Source organism: Mus caroli, chromosome 4 (assembly GCF_900094665.2).
Source record: "Mus caroli chromosome 4, CAROLI_EIJ_v1.1, whole genome shotgun sequence".
Lineage (NCBI taxonomy): Eukaryota > Metazoa > Chordata > Mammalia > Rodentia > Muridae > Mus > Mus caroli.
The window spans coordinates 98,435,776-98,451,594 of record NC_034573.1 but is presented as its reverse complement, the minus strand read 5'-3'; the positions used below and the strand labels follow the sequence as shown (position 1 = coordinate 98,451,594).

General features: G+C 39.6%; 1 protein-coding gene across 1 annotated transcript in view; it reads right to left on the bottom strand.

The window, feature by feature from the left end:
• Window positions 1–15,819, bottom strand: part of Usp24 (ubiquitin specific peptidase 24) — a 126,111-nt gene that overhangs the window by 59,491 nt on the left and 50,801 nt on the right. Inside the window, exons 13-24 of the mRNA XM_021159480.2 lie at window positions 14,522–14,629; window positions 14,195–14,290; window positions 13,943–14,104; window positions 13,705–13,752; window positions 8,255–8,362; window positions 7,516–7,665; window positions 6,229–6,360; window positions 5,331–5,442; window positions 3,657–3,733; window positions 2,623–2,763; window positions 2,377–2,430; window positions 814–929 (exon numbers count right to left, since the gene is read on the bottom strand). Of these exons, the coding sequence (XP_021015139.1) occupies window positions 814–929; window positions 2,377–2,430; window positions 2,623–2,763; window positions 3,657–3,733; window positions 5,331–5,442; window positions 6,229–6,360; window positions 7,516–7,665; window positions 8,255–8,362; window positions 13,705–13,752; window positions 13,943–14,104; window positions 14,195–14,290; window positions 14,522–14,629 (1,304 nt within the window). The remainder of the gene's footprint in view (window positions 1–813; window positions 930–2,376; window positions 2,431–2,622; window positions 2,764–3,656; window positions 3,734–5,330; window positions 5,443–6,228; window positions 6,361–7,515; window positions 7,666–8,254; window positions 8,363–13,704; window positions 13,753–13,942; window positions 14,105–14,194; window positions 14,291–14,521; window positions 14,630–15,819) is intronic.

Genomic DNA, 15,819 nt, shown 5'->3' with positions numbered 1-15,819 from the left:
CTAGAAAAGAGTTAAAAGTATATTCATTTAAAGTAGCAACTGGAAAACCCAATCCAATAGGCCATAAATGACTGATAGATAAACTGCTAAGGAACTGAGCAACTAAACTAAATCTTAGAAACATTGTAGTAAGATTTCCATGCATATACACACAGAAACACATGCAAACATACACACACACGTATGCACACAAGAATGTGGAAAGCATTCATTCTTATCATGAACTGATTCTATAATCACTTTGACCACTAAAAAATGGGGTCTTGTGGGGGTTAGGTTTCATTCTATCTCTTCATATTAATAAATTCTTACAAATAATACTCAGCACATTTTTTAAAAACAGATTCTAAAAGAATCTAGGAAAGGAAAGGACATTGTCTTGATTATCGTGTGTGTGTGTGTGTGTGTGTGTGTGTGTGTGTGTGTGTGTGTGTGTGTAATATCTCAGCAAGTTAAAATACACACACTGCTCCAGGAATAAAAAGGACTGACAAGCATATGCCAGCAGAGGGCAGCAGAGGGACACTAGGAGCATTAAATCCTAATGACTAGGCTATGCACAATCAAAGCAGTAGAAAATGAAGTAAAAGAAAACAATGTGTCCACAAGGCACAAATAATACTCAGGTGACTCTAGTGATGACCTGCAGATCTTCAGGACATTGACAAAAGGTGGATATTAGGAAACATACAATTGTGTTTCTCCAAGATAGAACAGAAGCTCTGAGGACCCCAGTGAAGAGATGTTGGGGAGGACATAGCACAAACATTTTTAACAATATTAATGTTTGTATTCGGTTTTGAAGCCACTTACCTATATGGAGACTGAACTGATGTTGCTACAGTTGGCATGGCAGTTGCAGTGAGCATTTTGGTTGCTCGGGTCACAGCATGTGTTAGAGTGGGGCCACCGAGTGCTGAACTGGCTGCCTGAAAAGTACAAAATAATATTCTATATCTGGGTTTCTCACCCTGATTTCTGACATTAACTTCTTTTGCTAACTTCTTGTTGCAAAAGCTGCCCTGAGCACTGCAAGGTTCTTAACAGGATCCCTGGCCTCTAACCACTAGGTGCCAACCAGGCTCTTTCCAGTTGTGACAATCAGTATTCACCAAATAACCTATGGAGGCAGAATCAGCCAGAATCAGCCAGCTGAGGGCTGGCTATGAGATGGCTCAGCAGGTCAAACACTTGGCAAGAAAGCGTGAGGATGCACGCTGAATCCCTGGAACCCAAGTGAAGAAAGGAGGAGAACCACCTTCAGGAAACCTTGTCTTCTGACCTCCACATATGCAACACGGGCTATGACTCCCTCCTGTGCCCTCCTACACACACACACACACACACACACACACACACACACACACACTAAAATATTAAAGAGAGCTACTTGAGATATGTGGATACTTACTTATACTGTACTCCATATACAAGAACTTGAATACTTAAATCTTTTATGGTGACATATTTGTATGGAAGTCACAATTTGAGGAATATTGTATACAGTACAGAATAGCACGTTTGCCATGAGGAAGATCAATTTATTAACATCGGAGGACAGTGACATTTATACTTTTGGAATTCCCCATTAGCTATAAAACTTAAGCACAGATTTCAACTGAACATTAATCTTTAATGCTTTAATCATCATGATGGAACTAAGGTGGTCAAAGCGAATGAGATGATATTAAACCATAGGCTTCTAATTAATAAAGACTGCCAACATCATTTACTTCTACGTCTCCTGCTGTGGTTTCAAACAGCATTTATTGTATAAATTATGTGAAGCATGGACATCCTAGTACCAATGTGGAATCTATGTACAATAGATGGTTCCTTATGTCCCAAAAGTGGGAGCTAGGACAGATAGATAGGAGAAAGAGGGGATGAGATAGAAGGTAAGATTTTATACAGAGTGTAATTGGTGTGTGTGTCTGTTTGTCAGCAGGCACACATATGCACATATGTTCATGAGTACACTCATGAGCTCATCCAAGTGGAGACAGAATTTAATACCAGGTATCTACTGACCTCCACCTTGTTTTTTGATACAGGGTCCCTACACTGAGCCTGAAGTTCAGTGTTTTGGATTAGGCTTGCTGGCCAAGTGAGCCCCCTCTGAGAGTCGCCTCCAGTACTGGAGTTACACGCCCCCACAGCAATGCCAGCCCCTCGTTCTGAATGTAGTTCTCATGATTTGCACTTAGCCCCTGGCCACATCAGTGGTCACACCTATTCCCAACACCATGACATGGTACATTTGATCAATTCTCCAATAGTCTCTAGCCACAAATATCAACATTCAACATTTATCTGAAAACATAAATTTATAAAAGGGGAAAAGAACTCATTTAAAAGACCACTTTTTTTACTTACTTCTAGTCTTGTATAGCAGTCAGCAATGAATTTCTTATGTAAAGACACTGAGTCCTGAAAGTCAGAAGTATATGGAAATTAAAATTAGACTCTGGCATTTAATTGTAACCATTAGTCAAGACAAAATACCAAAATAAATCAAATTGGAATACAACAAGGATCACAACTTATCAATAACAAAATACGTAATTTTTTTTTTTTTTTTACATTTTTATGTCTGAGTAACTTTTTCCCTTGGGGACTCACCTTCTTTAACCTAGGGTTTAGATTAATGTAACTGTAGTTTATGATTAATTGAATAGCTTCATTAGCAATTTCTTCATCAGGTGATTCCATGGCAATTTTCCAAATGAAATCCATTCCTACCAACTCCAACTTTTCTACGTACTGTGTAAAATTAAAATGTATATAATTAAACTTAATAGTACACTAGTATTACAAAATCACAGGTCATTATTTTTTGCTACGTTATTGAGTCTGAACTTCTGTTTAACAAAATGAAGACCATTAGGTCAACCCCCTACTGCACTGACATGGAATGCTCACATGAAAAGCCACCAGAGGTAACAGGCACCCTCCATGGCGTCCAGAACAGGTGCAGAGATGTTTCTCCACACAGCCCTGACACAAGGCAGCCATCTACCCAGAGAAGCTAATCAACCAGAAACTGAAAAGGCTACTAATGCTGGGAACCCGATCCAGTCCTTTCTAAAACTCAGATAGAAATAGCAGAATACAGAGTTAGAGTATGTTGTATAAATCCTGAGTACTTCAGGTAGCAGGACCTAAACTCCAGGGACTTAGAAAAGATCAAATGCTTGTCTTTCTGTCTTAAGGACGGATATGAATAGGAGCACTCTGTCACTCTCCATTTTCCTACTTCATAGTCTGTCCCCATATTCCCCTGCAGTCCTTGCTACTCACATCCTAGGATGTCCATCTTTTCATTATCAGGTCCTTGGGAATCGCTACATGGAGCCTACTGGATCAATGCCCTGGAAACCCACCTGATAACCACAGATGCAGAGCTGCCTTTACATGGGAGAGATGATGAGTGGGCAGACTTCCTAGATGCTGGGGAGAGAGGCAGGGCTAGTCATGCAGCCACCGGGGCCTTCAAGGGAGCCTCTGCCACTAATGCCCAAGTAGGCAGGTAAAAGACCTCCTTATTTAAACAAACATGTTTATGTTTCAATCCATTAGAAGACAGTTTTTTTCCTTCTGAATATCAAGTTACATCGAATGTTTCAATGTATCTAGGTTGAGAATAAGATACATACCAACTGAGCTCCTTGTCTTTTCAACCGATGATCACAGAGATTCACATTTTCAAAAAAAGTCTTAAATAAGTTGAAACCTAAGAGTATAGAATGCCAGTCAAACCCATGCACTCAGACACAGATAATCGGGGAAGGTCTAAAGTGAAACAGAAGGGAAGACTACAGCGTTCCTGGAAATGGCTTCTCAAACAGACATCAAAAGTGTGGTGTGCAGTGTATGACGGTGCAGGCCTGCAGTCCCAGAGCCAAGAAACTCCAGACCAGCCTGGGCAGCCCACCCAAATCCCATCTCAAAAAACCCCAGATACCTTTGAAAAAACACAAGCAAGCCATACATCTTTAATCTTAACTGGGAGGCAGAGGCAGACCTACATGGGCTGGAGCTAGACTGGTTTGCATAGTAAGTTCCAGACCAGACAGGGCTACATAAAGAAATCCTGTTCTAAAAACCCAGACAAATCAAAACCACAACCCACAAACAACAGAAGAAAATACATGTAAACCAGACTTAATCAGAATTTGTAAGACTTGTGTGCTTCAAGGGACATTATCAAGAAAAGGACACAACATAAAAAATGGAAAATTTTTACAAACGATCTATCTGATAAGAAGCTAATACCCACAGTATATAAGGAGCCCGTACAACACAACAGTCTAATTAAAAAAAAAAACAAGTTAAAATCATAACTAGACATTTCTCCAAAGAATCTATTTACATGGACAAAAAAACAGTCTGAACAGATGTTCAGCATCATTCATTATCAGGAAAACACAAGTCATTACTACAGGACATAACTGAGTACCCTCCAGGACACCTTTTAAAAGGCAGATAAATAAGAAGTACTGACAATGAGGAAAGCTGGCACCCTTATACACTGCTGGTGGGATTAGGAAACGGTGCAGCTACTTTGCAAAAAAACAGTTTGGCAGATTCTCAAAGGTCACATCTCATGGCAATGTGACTCTAAAATTCATAACCAAAAGAAATGAGAACACAAAAAACTACTATGTGAATATTTATAGCTCAAAACGGTAGCAACAAATGTTCACTGACCTCTGAATGAAAATAATGGGACATCTACAGTGAAATATTATTCTCCTATAGTGACAATAGTCACAACCTGTGTGTGCTTCGAACACATTACTCTTCTGCCACAATCAGAAGCCAGGTAGGAAGGCCCCAAGTAGTATGTATGATTTCACTTGTACCAAACTGGGCCAGTCCATAGGGAAAGAGAGTAAAGGCTGGGCAAGGGAAGTGTGGAAACTAGCTGCCAATCAGTGCAGGGCTCCTCTTAGGGGTGATAATGTTTATAGTTAGAAAGCAGTCAAGGCTGCACACCTGAGTGCAGACTAAAAGTTGCTGACAGTATATTTACAAAATGGAGTTTTACAGAACTCAATAAAATAACTCAGTAAAAGAAGTAACTGAAAGGAAGCATTATGTACATTAATATATCTTTACTTAATGAATTCTATTTATTAAAGAATACAAAGATATTTTGGCAATTTCATCTATTAGGCTGTTATTTTAAATCTCAGTAAAATACCACGCAGTTATATAGGTGGAGAATTACAAACTGTTCAGCTGCCTCTGAGAAGTAGGATTAAAGTTAAGAATAAAATCTCTCACTCTAAAAAAATCTAAAGCAAATAATTGTAAGTTTTCCCTACCATTCATAGTGATTTCATACGACTCCAATTTCAGAATCTTCTCCTTGAAGAGCTGCTGCTGGACGTCACTCTCCAGGTCATGCTGCCCCTTTGTAAACCACTCAAAGCACATCTGTGGATTAAGACAAAACTGCCCTAAGACCAACCACAATCCACTGCAGACAGAAACATACGGCCATCTAGATAGTAAAGAGACGTTTTCAATACTTCTAACACTCCTGTAACTGCTCAACTGACACAGGAACCTGAAATGTTGGGTGCTCCGAAGCAGACGGGACAGGAGGTCTTTCTGCTGGCCAGGAGAGTGTGCACTCACACCTCTCGCTGGATCTTATGCCTGCGCCTTCCCACTAGTACTCAGGGAAGCCTTGCTGTCTGCTGAGCCCAGTGCTAAGCACTGACACACACTCAGTCCTTTTAATATGCCTAGGAAGTAGCTATTATTATTCTGTCATGAGAGGAGACCAAGACTCACTGTTAGCAAGTGTAAATGTTAAAGTAAGTGTTTGCATTTTTACTGTAATTGTTCTTGATTCATGTTTACATTTCTAGAGATACAACATTTTCAGGAACTAAGTTTTTTAGCAGTGATCTAAAATTTAATCTCACAGGAAAAGAGCAAACTAAACTCTACCATAATTCTTCAGTGATATTCATTTTGTTGGCTTTAGTGTTGTAACCAGAATTGAACAAAACGATCAAAGAGCCCACACACTTATGTCTATCATGGATGTCTTTTAAGACATGTTTTCCCTAGTACTTACAGTTCCTACTGCGCCATTCAGTGTTCACATACTCACAGTCATAGCAAACAGGATGCAGAACACAGATGGCATGAGACACACGGAGGAGGGCAGCATTTAGTGCAATGTCACTAACCCACAACCCCAGGCCTTACCTCTCTATCTAGCTCGCAGACGTCCTGGCCAGTCACAAGGCACTCCCAGATTTCTTTGGCTCGGTTCCACCCAAGATACAGTGTAGCTTCTTGTAAGAAAAATGCCAGAAATTTCAGATGTGCCTCTAAATACTGAAAAAAGCAATAATGCAACTAGTTAACTTGTTTGAGGCTGTCGTCCTAAAAGAAGCATTACAATAAAATTCTATAAAACAGATTTACACAGAACACTTGTCATATAATTCATGAGAAAGTAAATATGACAAATGGACTTATCAGCCAATAATTCAATGCAGCAGAAGCAACCTCAAATTTATTACAAAGTCAGTTGATTGTAGATATAAATCATATTCAATTCCAGTAATCTCGAAGGAACCCTCATACTCACAAGTGGTGAAATTAAGTTTTATTTCTGGTAGTTTTTGTTTTTTTTTGTTTTGTAGAGAGCAGGTCTTACTCTGAATTCTAGAATAGCCTAGAATTCAACCAATATAGCCCATGCCATGAATTCACAAAGATCCTCCTACCTCAGTCTATGGCTGCAGTTCTCAACCTGTGAGTTGTGACCCCTCTGGGGAATCAAAGGAACTTTTCACAACGTCACATGCAAGATAGCCTGTATATCAGGATATTTACATTATGATTCATAATAGCAGCAAAATTAAGAGTCATGGAGTAGTAACAAAAATAGTTTTATGGTGTGGGGGGGTGGTCAGCACAACATAAGGAACTGTATTAAGGGTCTCAGAATTAGGAAGGTTGAGAACCACTGATCTAATGGAGTCCTGAATTACAGATGGGAGGCACTATACCCAGATAAGGTATTTTTTAAAAAAAAAAACATTATTTGCCATCAATTGATTTGAAAAACAAAATGTATGATCTACAGAGCTAGCAATTGTTCTTAAGAAATACTATTTTTCTAAACTTAATTTGAATTATAGTAAAGGAGTGGGAGGCAGACAGCACAGTGGGTCAGAGCATTTATTGCTATTGCAGAGGGCCTGGGTTTAATTCCCAGCACCCATGTGGTGGTTCACAACCACCAGGAAATCTGAAGCCCTCGTCTGACCCCCATGTGGTACACATACAAACACACAACACAAATTAATAAATCTAATGAAAAAAAAGAGAAAAAAAATGAAACTATAGTTAAGACTTAAAACCATTCCCACATTACAAAGATTGCTTCTATAGTTGTACCCAACAAATCTTTGTTTTACAGTTCAAATAGAAAAAGTTAAGCCAATCCCAAAAACCACAAAACACAAACACAGTGAGTGATACCTCCCGGTAAGTATAGCGGCCATCCACCAGTGTTAAGCCGGTTAAGCCTCCAGGCCCAGCCACGGCTGCTGCAAGTCGGTGACAAGCCAGTAAGCTTCCCGTTACCAGTTTGACTATTTCAAAATTTTTCTTCAGGTCTTGAATAATGCTCTTAACAAAAGAAACAGAAATGAAAGTGGCATGAGAATCTGCAGTCATTTTGCTGTTTAATGCAATATAGCTCTTATTTTAGAATGTAGCCCCAGATGCAAGAACAAACATGAGATTACTTCTGACAGTTAATAAAATCAATCTGGACTTTACTAGGGAACTAAGACATTGCTAAGGGTGCCTCTAAGAGAGTTGTGGCTCTGTGAAGAGTTACTGCGCCCTACGTGCTCTCCTGAGCCTCACCCCACATCCCTGACAGCAAGCAAGCAAGCTCTACCCAGCTCCTTAGACAAAGTCATCTTCTTGTCATTGAAAGGATTCTATTTTGTAATCTTTTCAAATTTGGGGACTATCATTAATGTTCTTAAAAGCTAGCCTAGTTATCTTAATAAATTAGCAATCAAGAAGAGTTAGGACTATATTAAGAGAAAGACCTCCTTTGAAAGAGTTCCAAATGATTAAAAACCACTGACATTACTAACCGTAAGCTGGTAAGATACTACCAATGCAACGACCTTAGCCACGCTTACGTATTACAATGATTACAATAGGCTATACACATGAGAATTAAAAATAAGTATGTTCCTACCTTGTCTTGCTTTTGATAGGTTTGTTTTATAAATGACCGAGTGATTTCATGAAGCTGACGTAAAGCTGGGACCACCCACACAAACTGCGGATTATTAAGTTGAGATGACTATAGAGTTAAAAAGAAGTTACATTAATTAAGTTTACAACTAAATGGCAGTCATTTATTAGCTATAAAAAAATGTTTGAGTCAATTATTTCACCGTTACACATTCTATAATTTTCCCTTTCATATTACTTATTTATAGCTTATCTCCATGCAAGCATAATCAGCCTTCAACTTCTTATTCTGCATGCAATTTCCTAAGGCCAAGAGCTGCAAACAGGAGTGGACGTGAAATGACAGTAAATGTACAGGAGGACATCAGCAAAAAACAGACAGGGAATCAGCAACTTCAGAGGACAGATTAAGTGCACAGGGCTGCTAAGACACGTTGACTCAAAAAAAAAAAAAATTATGGCAAAGCTGACACTGACCTGGCTAGCAAGGAAAATGAACTAAGAATATGGCTTTCTTTAATTAATCTGATCAAATTACTGGCAGTGAGTTAAGTACTAACGAAACTATAACCTGTTGCTATTTCTATTTAAGGTACTCTGCCTTAATAACTAAGTACAGGGCTTGGGTGCAGCTCTAAGGCAGACATGGCTTAGTGCGGGCGAGCTCCTGGGCCCACTTCTAGCACTTCCCTGACTCCATCCAACCCCATTTCTATTTTCATTAATTATTAAGGATACTTTACTCAGACTACACTTTATTTTCAAAGCACTTCAAATATACTATTTCTGAAACTGGTACAATAATCTGGATCTTTGTGTCATAGATAAAAATAATCTAATAAGCATGCAATTGGCCTTTAATCAATAGCATCTTTTCAACTATAAGCTTTCATAATAAAATTGCTATCAGATTAAATGCTATTAATCAACTGATTGATTATTAATCAATTAAAGCCTTACCATTTATTTAAAAGGCTAATTTTTTTTGTTTTAAGTAATTTTATCAAACTTTTCTGCAAAATGCAAACCCTGTTGAAAGGACAGTACTGAAGTCTTAAAGAAATGCACCACTACTGTAGGTTACTTTGTACAAACTAATTACTACCACCAAACAATACATTCTCCTCACCTCAAGTATGTAAGCCAGATAAGTTACCAAATACCATATTTCCTGGATTTTAAGTATCTCAACTTTTTACTTCTTCAATTATGTCAACAGACACTTACCAGCCACTAAACATTAAATGTAAGCTTTTATAACTGTCCATTATTTTTGTATATACAAACTTACCTATACAAAAAGGCATTTGTTTATCTACCTGTTATCTGAGTTGAGCTGTTATTTAGTATAGGTAGTACCAAACAAGGATGGCCTATAAACCTGATTTGGGTTACTTATTTATATGTTATCAGAAACATACCATGACATAGCACAACTACCCTGAAGTGACTGTCAAAGCAGTTCAAGTCATTGTCAAAGCCAGAAGCTACCAGGAGACAGTTCCCGTGCACGGAGCTCTTGCACTCAGCACTGGTATCTTTGCCCTGAGCTGTATTCTAACTCACAGAAGCTGCTCAACCTATACTGTTCAGCACTCAGAGAAAAAGTTGCTTTCATGAAAGAAGACGAGCACACAAACCTCCCCATGCTTCAGTATGCCTCAAGGACTGCTGGGGATGCAACTCAGTGTTGGCACACTTGCCTACGTGTGCATGCCCAGACTCTATTCCTAGTAACTCCCATACCAAAGATTTCAGGGTGGTCCAAATCACTACTACAGTGGAAAGATGAAGTTACACATAATTGATAAAACAAAACAAAACAAAACGGTTTCATTTAACCACTGGTGTAAGTCTTAACAATGGCTGATAAACGGGAAATGAACTTTTTGTCTTGGTTTTGGGGCAGTGTCTCAGGTATCATGGATGGCCTCAAACTCACTATGTAGGTGAAGATGATCTTGACTGTCTGAGTCTCTTGCCTCCACCTCCTGAGCACTGGTACTGGTGCTGCAGACGGTGATAATGTGTGATAATGTGTGATAATGATGAGGCAACCTGTACTAGGCCTCGTTATGTCAGGTAAACGTTCTACTGAGCTAAATGAAGTTCAACCCCAAAAGGTAGTTTCTGTTTATCTTCTCTATAAATCCAGTAACTCTACAATGTAGGCTGCAATCTCTGGCATCTTCAAATCATAGAAATAAGGTATATATTGAAGGCCAACTACTTCTGAAGTTAGCCAGAATATTTTTGCTAAGACAAAATTGTCAAGACAATGAGGAAAACTGTGTATCTGAACTGATACCTTCCAAAAGGATAAAAAAAATAATAAAATATGCCTAAACCCTTTAGCAATACGCAGATACATTTAAAAGTATCAGGACTAATTAGGTCAATTATGGTTAGTGGAAATTATACTTTGAGTAAATTAAGAGAATAACCATGTAAGTTGGGATTTAAGAATCACTACTGATAGTCTCTCTGAAGGACAGCAATCAGGAACCATGTTAGCTATGGTTAGCTTTGGTATTATATTTTTAAGTTACAAGAACAATTGAAAATTCCTCTGATTGCTAAAGATGGCTGCAAGTAAACTGAATCTTTGATGACGTCACTGAATTTAGTGTGCTCTCCAAAGTAGAGTGACACCAAAGGAAGCTGTGAGGCTCAGCCAGGTGGCTGCAAACCTATGTTTGCATTCTCCTCCTCCATCTTAGGAAACCCAGAATACATTCACTGCCTCAGCAAGTAGACGTTCTGTCCAGACATCTCACTACAAAGCTCACTGACTTCTTACACCTAAAGGTAGGTCTCTCCAGGCTGTACCTTAGGAGACATAAAGCCTAAGTGTACTCTAATTTCTCTTGTTACTACCCTCTAAGCAGCTAAAGAACGCATTCACACTGAGTTCTCTCTTCTTAGGGCTGAACACCCCCCCCCCATTTCCTTATCTGTATTGCTTTGCAGTTTTAGATTTTTATCTAGAAATAAAGTAAACAAATTTATACAGGAAGAAAGTCTTTAAGCAGAATTTTCCCCTTCACTACCTGCACTACTGAAGATGCCTGGCTAGCTTTACTGTCTATTCTATCCTTCAGCAAACAGGAGCAACTCACTGATAAACACATCAACTGTTCCAAATCTAAAAACCTGAGTTCTAAAATTGAAAGCTCTTTTGAGTGTTAATATTATGTCTGAAACCTTTCTTACTTTGAATTTGGGATGCTCAACCAGCAAAGTCTATGTAAACATTCTAAAATCCAAAAAGCTCCAAAACTGGAAACACTGTAGGTCCCAAGCATTTCAGACAAGGCTTATTCAACCTGTGAAAGTACAGCAGTATGTGTCTTCCTAGGGTGCAGGGGAGGAAGAGGAGGGAACTAATATTTACCAGAAGCCTGACAGGTGCTGTCAGGAGACCTACAGACAGCCTATGGAATATGAAAACACTACTACTGGAGAAAACATGGTTTCTCTTTGTTTAGTAAATATATCTTGGATGGAACATTTAACCTTTTAACTGAAGGAAATAAGAAGAGAAGTAAGAGACAAAAGGGTTGGGGTGGACAGCAGAGGGTATAAATGAAGCAAAGGAAAGAAAGAGGACCAAGGGAGCTGAGGGGACCTCGGCAGAATCTGTAAAAAGTCAGAGTTTCTCAATATGACAGTGGAACTTGGGAACTTGGAGTGTCAGAAGCAGCAGGAAGGGAATCAGTTGGGGGAGAAGAGGTAGCTGAGGGCAGGAGGGGAGTAAGAGGTGGGTGATCTTGTCTTACCCTTCGCTTAGTTTCTGTGTAGCCTGGCAGGGAGACATAATCCCCAGTCAGCCCACCTTGCTGCCTGGCAGGAAAGGGCATAGCATAGAAAAACACCTTTAGTGGTAGTAAATATTTCACTCCCCTGCCAGGGGGCTTTGATCTTCCCACTGCCCCCCTTCAGCAAGTGCACTGTGAGTATCTGTGAAGCACTTAGCAAACTCCAAGTGCTACTGTATAAAATGCAAGCTACGGTTACATGGGGAGAGTAACAGTGCACTAAGACTTCCTTTCTGGGAGCAGCAGGGAATAAAAAGGAAGACCATTCCTCTCGAATCTCATAAAATGACCGGATAGTTTCCTTTTGCTGTTGTATTGTTACAAAGCAACAGACACGAATGAAGTGACTGCAAAGAGAAGCAATAAAGACACAATAATGCACTTGACTAGGACAGCTAGGTGATGCTCAGTGGGACAAGGGAGGAACAAAGGTCCACAGGAGTCTCTGGATTCAAAAGCCATTTCCCTCAAGGGAAGGAAACGTCCCTTCAGCTTCAACCTGCATAGCTTATCTATAAAGAAAAAAATGTCTGTTGCCTAAAAGAAAAGAGCATTTTCCTAGCAGTTCCTTTTCTTTATTGATACTATTAAAGGGTATATGTTTCAGTAACTCAACGAAAACCATTCAATAAGAGAGACTGCTAAATTATGTGAGTCACTGAGCAGAGGAAACTGGAAAACTTAAAACTCTGAGTAGAAAGCAAGCATTAAACATTCGTCATTCCTTTTAACCCCAGCGTTACTTGTGTTTGTAACAGTGTTACTTGTATAGTTTGTGAATGCTTTTTAAAAAGAAAAAAATCACTAAAGCTAGATCTTATGCAGAAAATTCCACTGTTCAAAGTTCAATGTCAGAAATATGAAACACCACATTCTTATATTCCCATCTAAACTTCATAGCCAAATAAACTGAAGTGCACAAAAGCCCGGTAAATTGCCAAAGCTTGTGAGCAAGAACTATGTGTCTATGGGTATCAGATGAAAGCCCGAGGTACTCCAGCTCCTTTGAAGAACACCAGTGGAAACCATGGAGAGGTCTGCTGATGAAACACTAATTAGTCCCTATCTATTTTTTACCAGAAATGTTTCCATGTTATTAATATGAAACTCCAAAAACAGAGTCGTCCCTACATGGCTGGGATGTAAGTGTAGGTAGGGCTGCCTGAGTGCTGCCTGCGGCTCTGATCAGGGCTGCTATGAGAACAAAAGCGTACACGTGCACATTCAGGCACACTGAACACCGCCCCTCTTGTACACCAGCAGCACATGCATCTTCCCCTGCTTGCTCCTAGCCACAAATACTCACTTTCCCTCCCTCATGGGAAAAAAATGGGGACTGAATTTATTTAGAATTCAATGTGCTTTAAAAATTATATATACTTTATGTATAATTTAAAAGGAAAATGATGCTGAAAGTCATGCAATTTCATAAAAATTATTTTTCAATGGAACCAATTTTTTCCATTTAAGGGTAAACAGCTCTAAGTTCTAAATAAAGCATAGCTCATGAAGGTCAATCTGTATACTAATGTTAGTCTAATAAACACTAAAGTATCTTAGAGGTAGGATGCAATTTACTAAAGGCAATTATAAAATTACAATACCTTAGTTGGTTCCATATGGAAATACTTACCTTAAATCCATCTTTCTTGTTTTTCTCCAAACCCGACCATTCTCCAGGCTGAAAATTAGGGAGATATAAGTGACTGGTAAAAATAAAACCTATAGCCCCAAATTTGGATTCTAAGGTAAAAGTTTCCAAATAGGACATTCCACTTAATTTACACTATAGGAAGGAAATTTTCTTGGCTCTAATCCCTCAAAACAATATGACTGCTCTGACAGCAAAGTTAGAGAGAAGCCCAACCGACCCTTTTAATGTCGTCTATGCATTTAATGATGTAACTCCTCTTGACCGCCTCCTTCACTGCGTAGGCGTCACTGAGGATGGTGAGATGCTCCTCCAAGGCTTGCTGAATGAGGCTGCTGGGCAAGGTGGGAAGGTGAGCCAGCTCCCAGAGGACATCTAACACCTGAAATAGCACCAGATGATGAGCCAGCCCACAGGCACACAAGACCGTTTCAAGCATTTGTAGCTAGAATAATCCATTTGGTTTTCCTGCCTTTCCAGAAGTGGCCTCAAACCGAGCTTCCCGGCCGATTCGTCCAATCAGACTCAGCAACTTCTGTCTCACTCTGTCACTCTCGGTCTCCCAGCTCTGCACAGAACAGACAAGACACAGAGGTGTCACAGTCAAATTAGCAAAAACGTTAAAATCTGAACTAACAAAGTTAATAAAGTAAGAGAAGTACGTTAAAAGGCATCCTTACCTTCTGAATAAGGACGAACAAATGATTAAGCTGGTGTCACAGTCAAATTAGCAAAAACGTTAAAATCTGAACTAACAAGGTTAATAAAGTAAGAGAAGTACGTTAAAAGGCATCCTTACCTTCTGAATAAGGACGAACAAATGATTAAGCTGATCTGCATTAAACTTCACAGCTGCCGCAGCAATAATTGTATGAATGTTCTCAATGACTGTAGATGACTGTCCTGACTAGAGAAAAGGAGACACCAGGAGAAAGTTAAGTACTGGGACTTGGCCAAACCTAAGTCTTGCCGACAACTTAAGAGTGACTGCAGTCTGCTCAGCACTCACTCCCATGACAACACTGGAGGTTCAGGGTCACACGAAGCAACTGTTACTAACCGTCACCTGGCTACACCTCCACTCCCAGCAGCACTACCCAGCAGTCTCTTACATGTGAAGAAGCAAAAGAATCAAGTTCTTAGCCTGATATTTATTTTAGGAAGAGAATAAAATATTTTCAACAAAAATTCAAGTAGATGTATTTTGAAGTGATAAAATTACAAGACAAAAACGCGTTGAGTGCGTTTACAGATTACTGATCAGGGCTTCAGTTGAGAGCAGTATTGGCCCCGTTTTAAATGTTGCTCATAAAATCTTTATGACTTCAACTAGTACTTTTGACCCAATGGCCAGTAAGTCTCCATCAGAGCATAGATCCTACTGTGAATGACTGATGCTCATTTTATAACCTCAGTCATGTAGGTTCAGTTAACTTTCTCCACAACCACTATGGATATGTAGTTGTTCATTAAATGTAGCAGGCATTCTCATTCTGTCTCTCTGTCTCTGTCCCCCGTCCCCTGCCCCATCTACTAATCTTCACCTCATGTGGGTTCAGAATGTATACTGAGAAAACATCATACATGACGGTATTCACCAAGGCCAGCAGCCAAATACGGGAAGCAAAGTTAGGGACCTAGGAGTGCTTTTCTGTAATCCTGCCCAACTGTAACCCTCTCTGTACTGCTGGGAGGGGAATCAGCTAACTGTGCTCCCACAGTGCCCTGTCAGCTAGCTTCCTGTAATACGCAGTGAGTACTGGGAGAGGAAGGAATGCTTTGGGTTCAGGCTCAGAGAATGAATACAGGGCTGGTGGCCAGCAGGGGCTCTGGCATTGCTAGTGGGAGTGGCACTCTCCACTTTCACTGTCTGCACCTCCCAAAGTAGATTCCTCCCAGCCATCTTCCATCTTAGCATCACTTTTTTTGATTTTGTTCTAAATTTTTAAAAAATTCTTTATGTGTGTGGATATTTTATTGGCAAATATGCCTGTGCACCACATGAATGTGTGCTTTGTAAACAATTCCCCAGCGTCAAGTCCATGTGTCTGAAATGTCTAGCACAGTTTATTTCCAACCAGATTTTGACTGCTACAG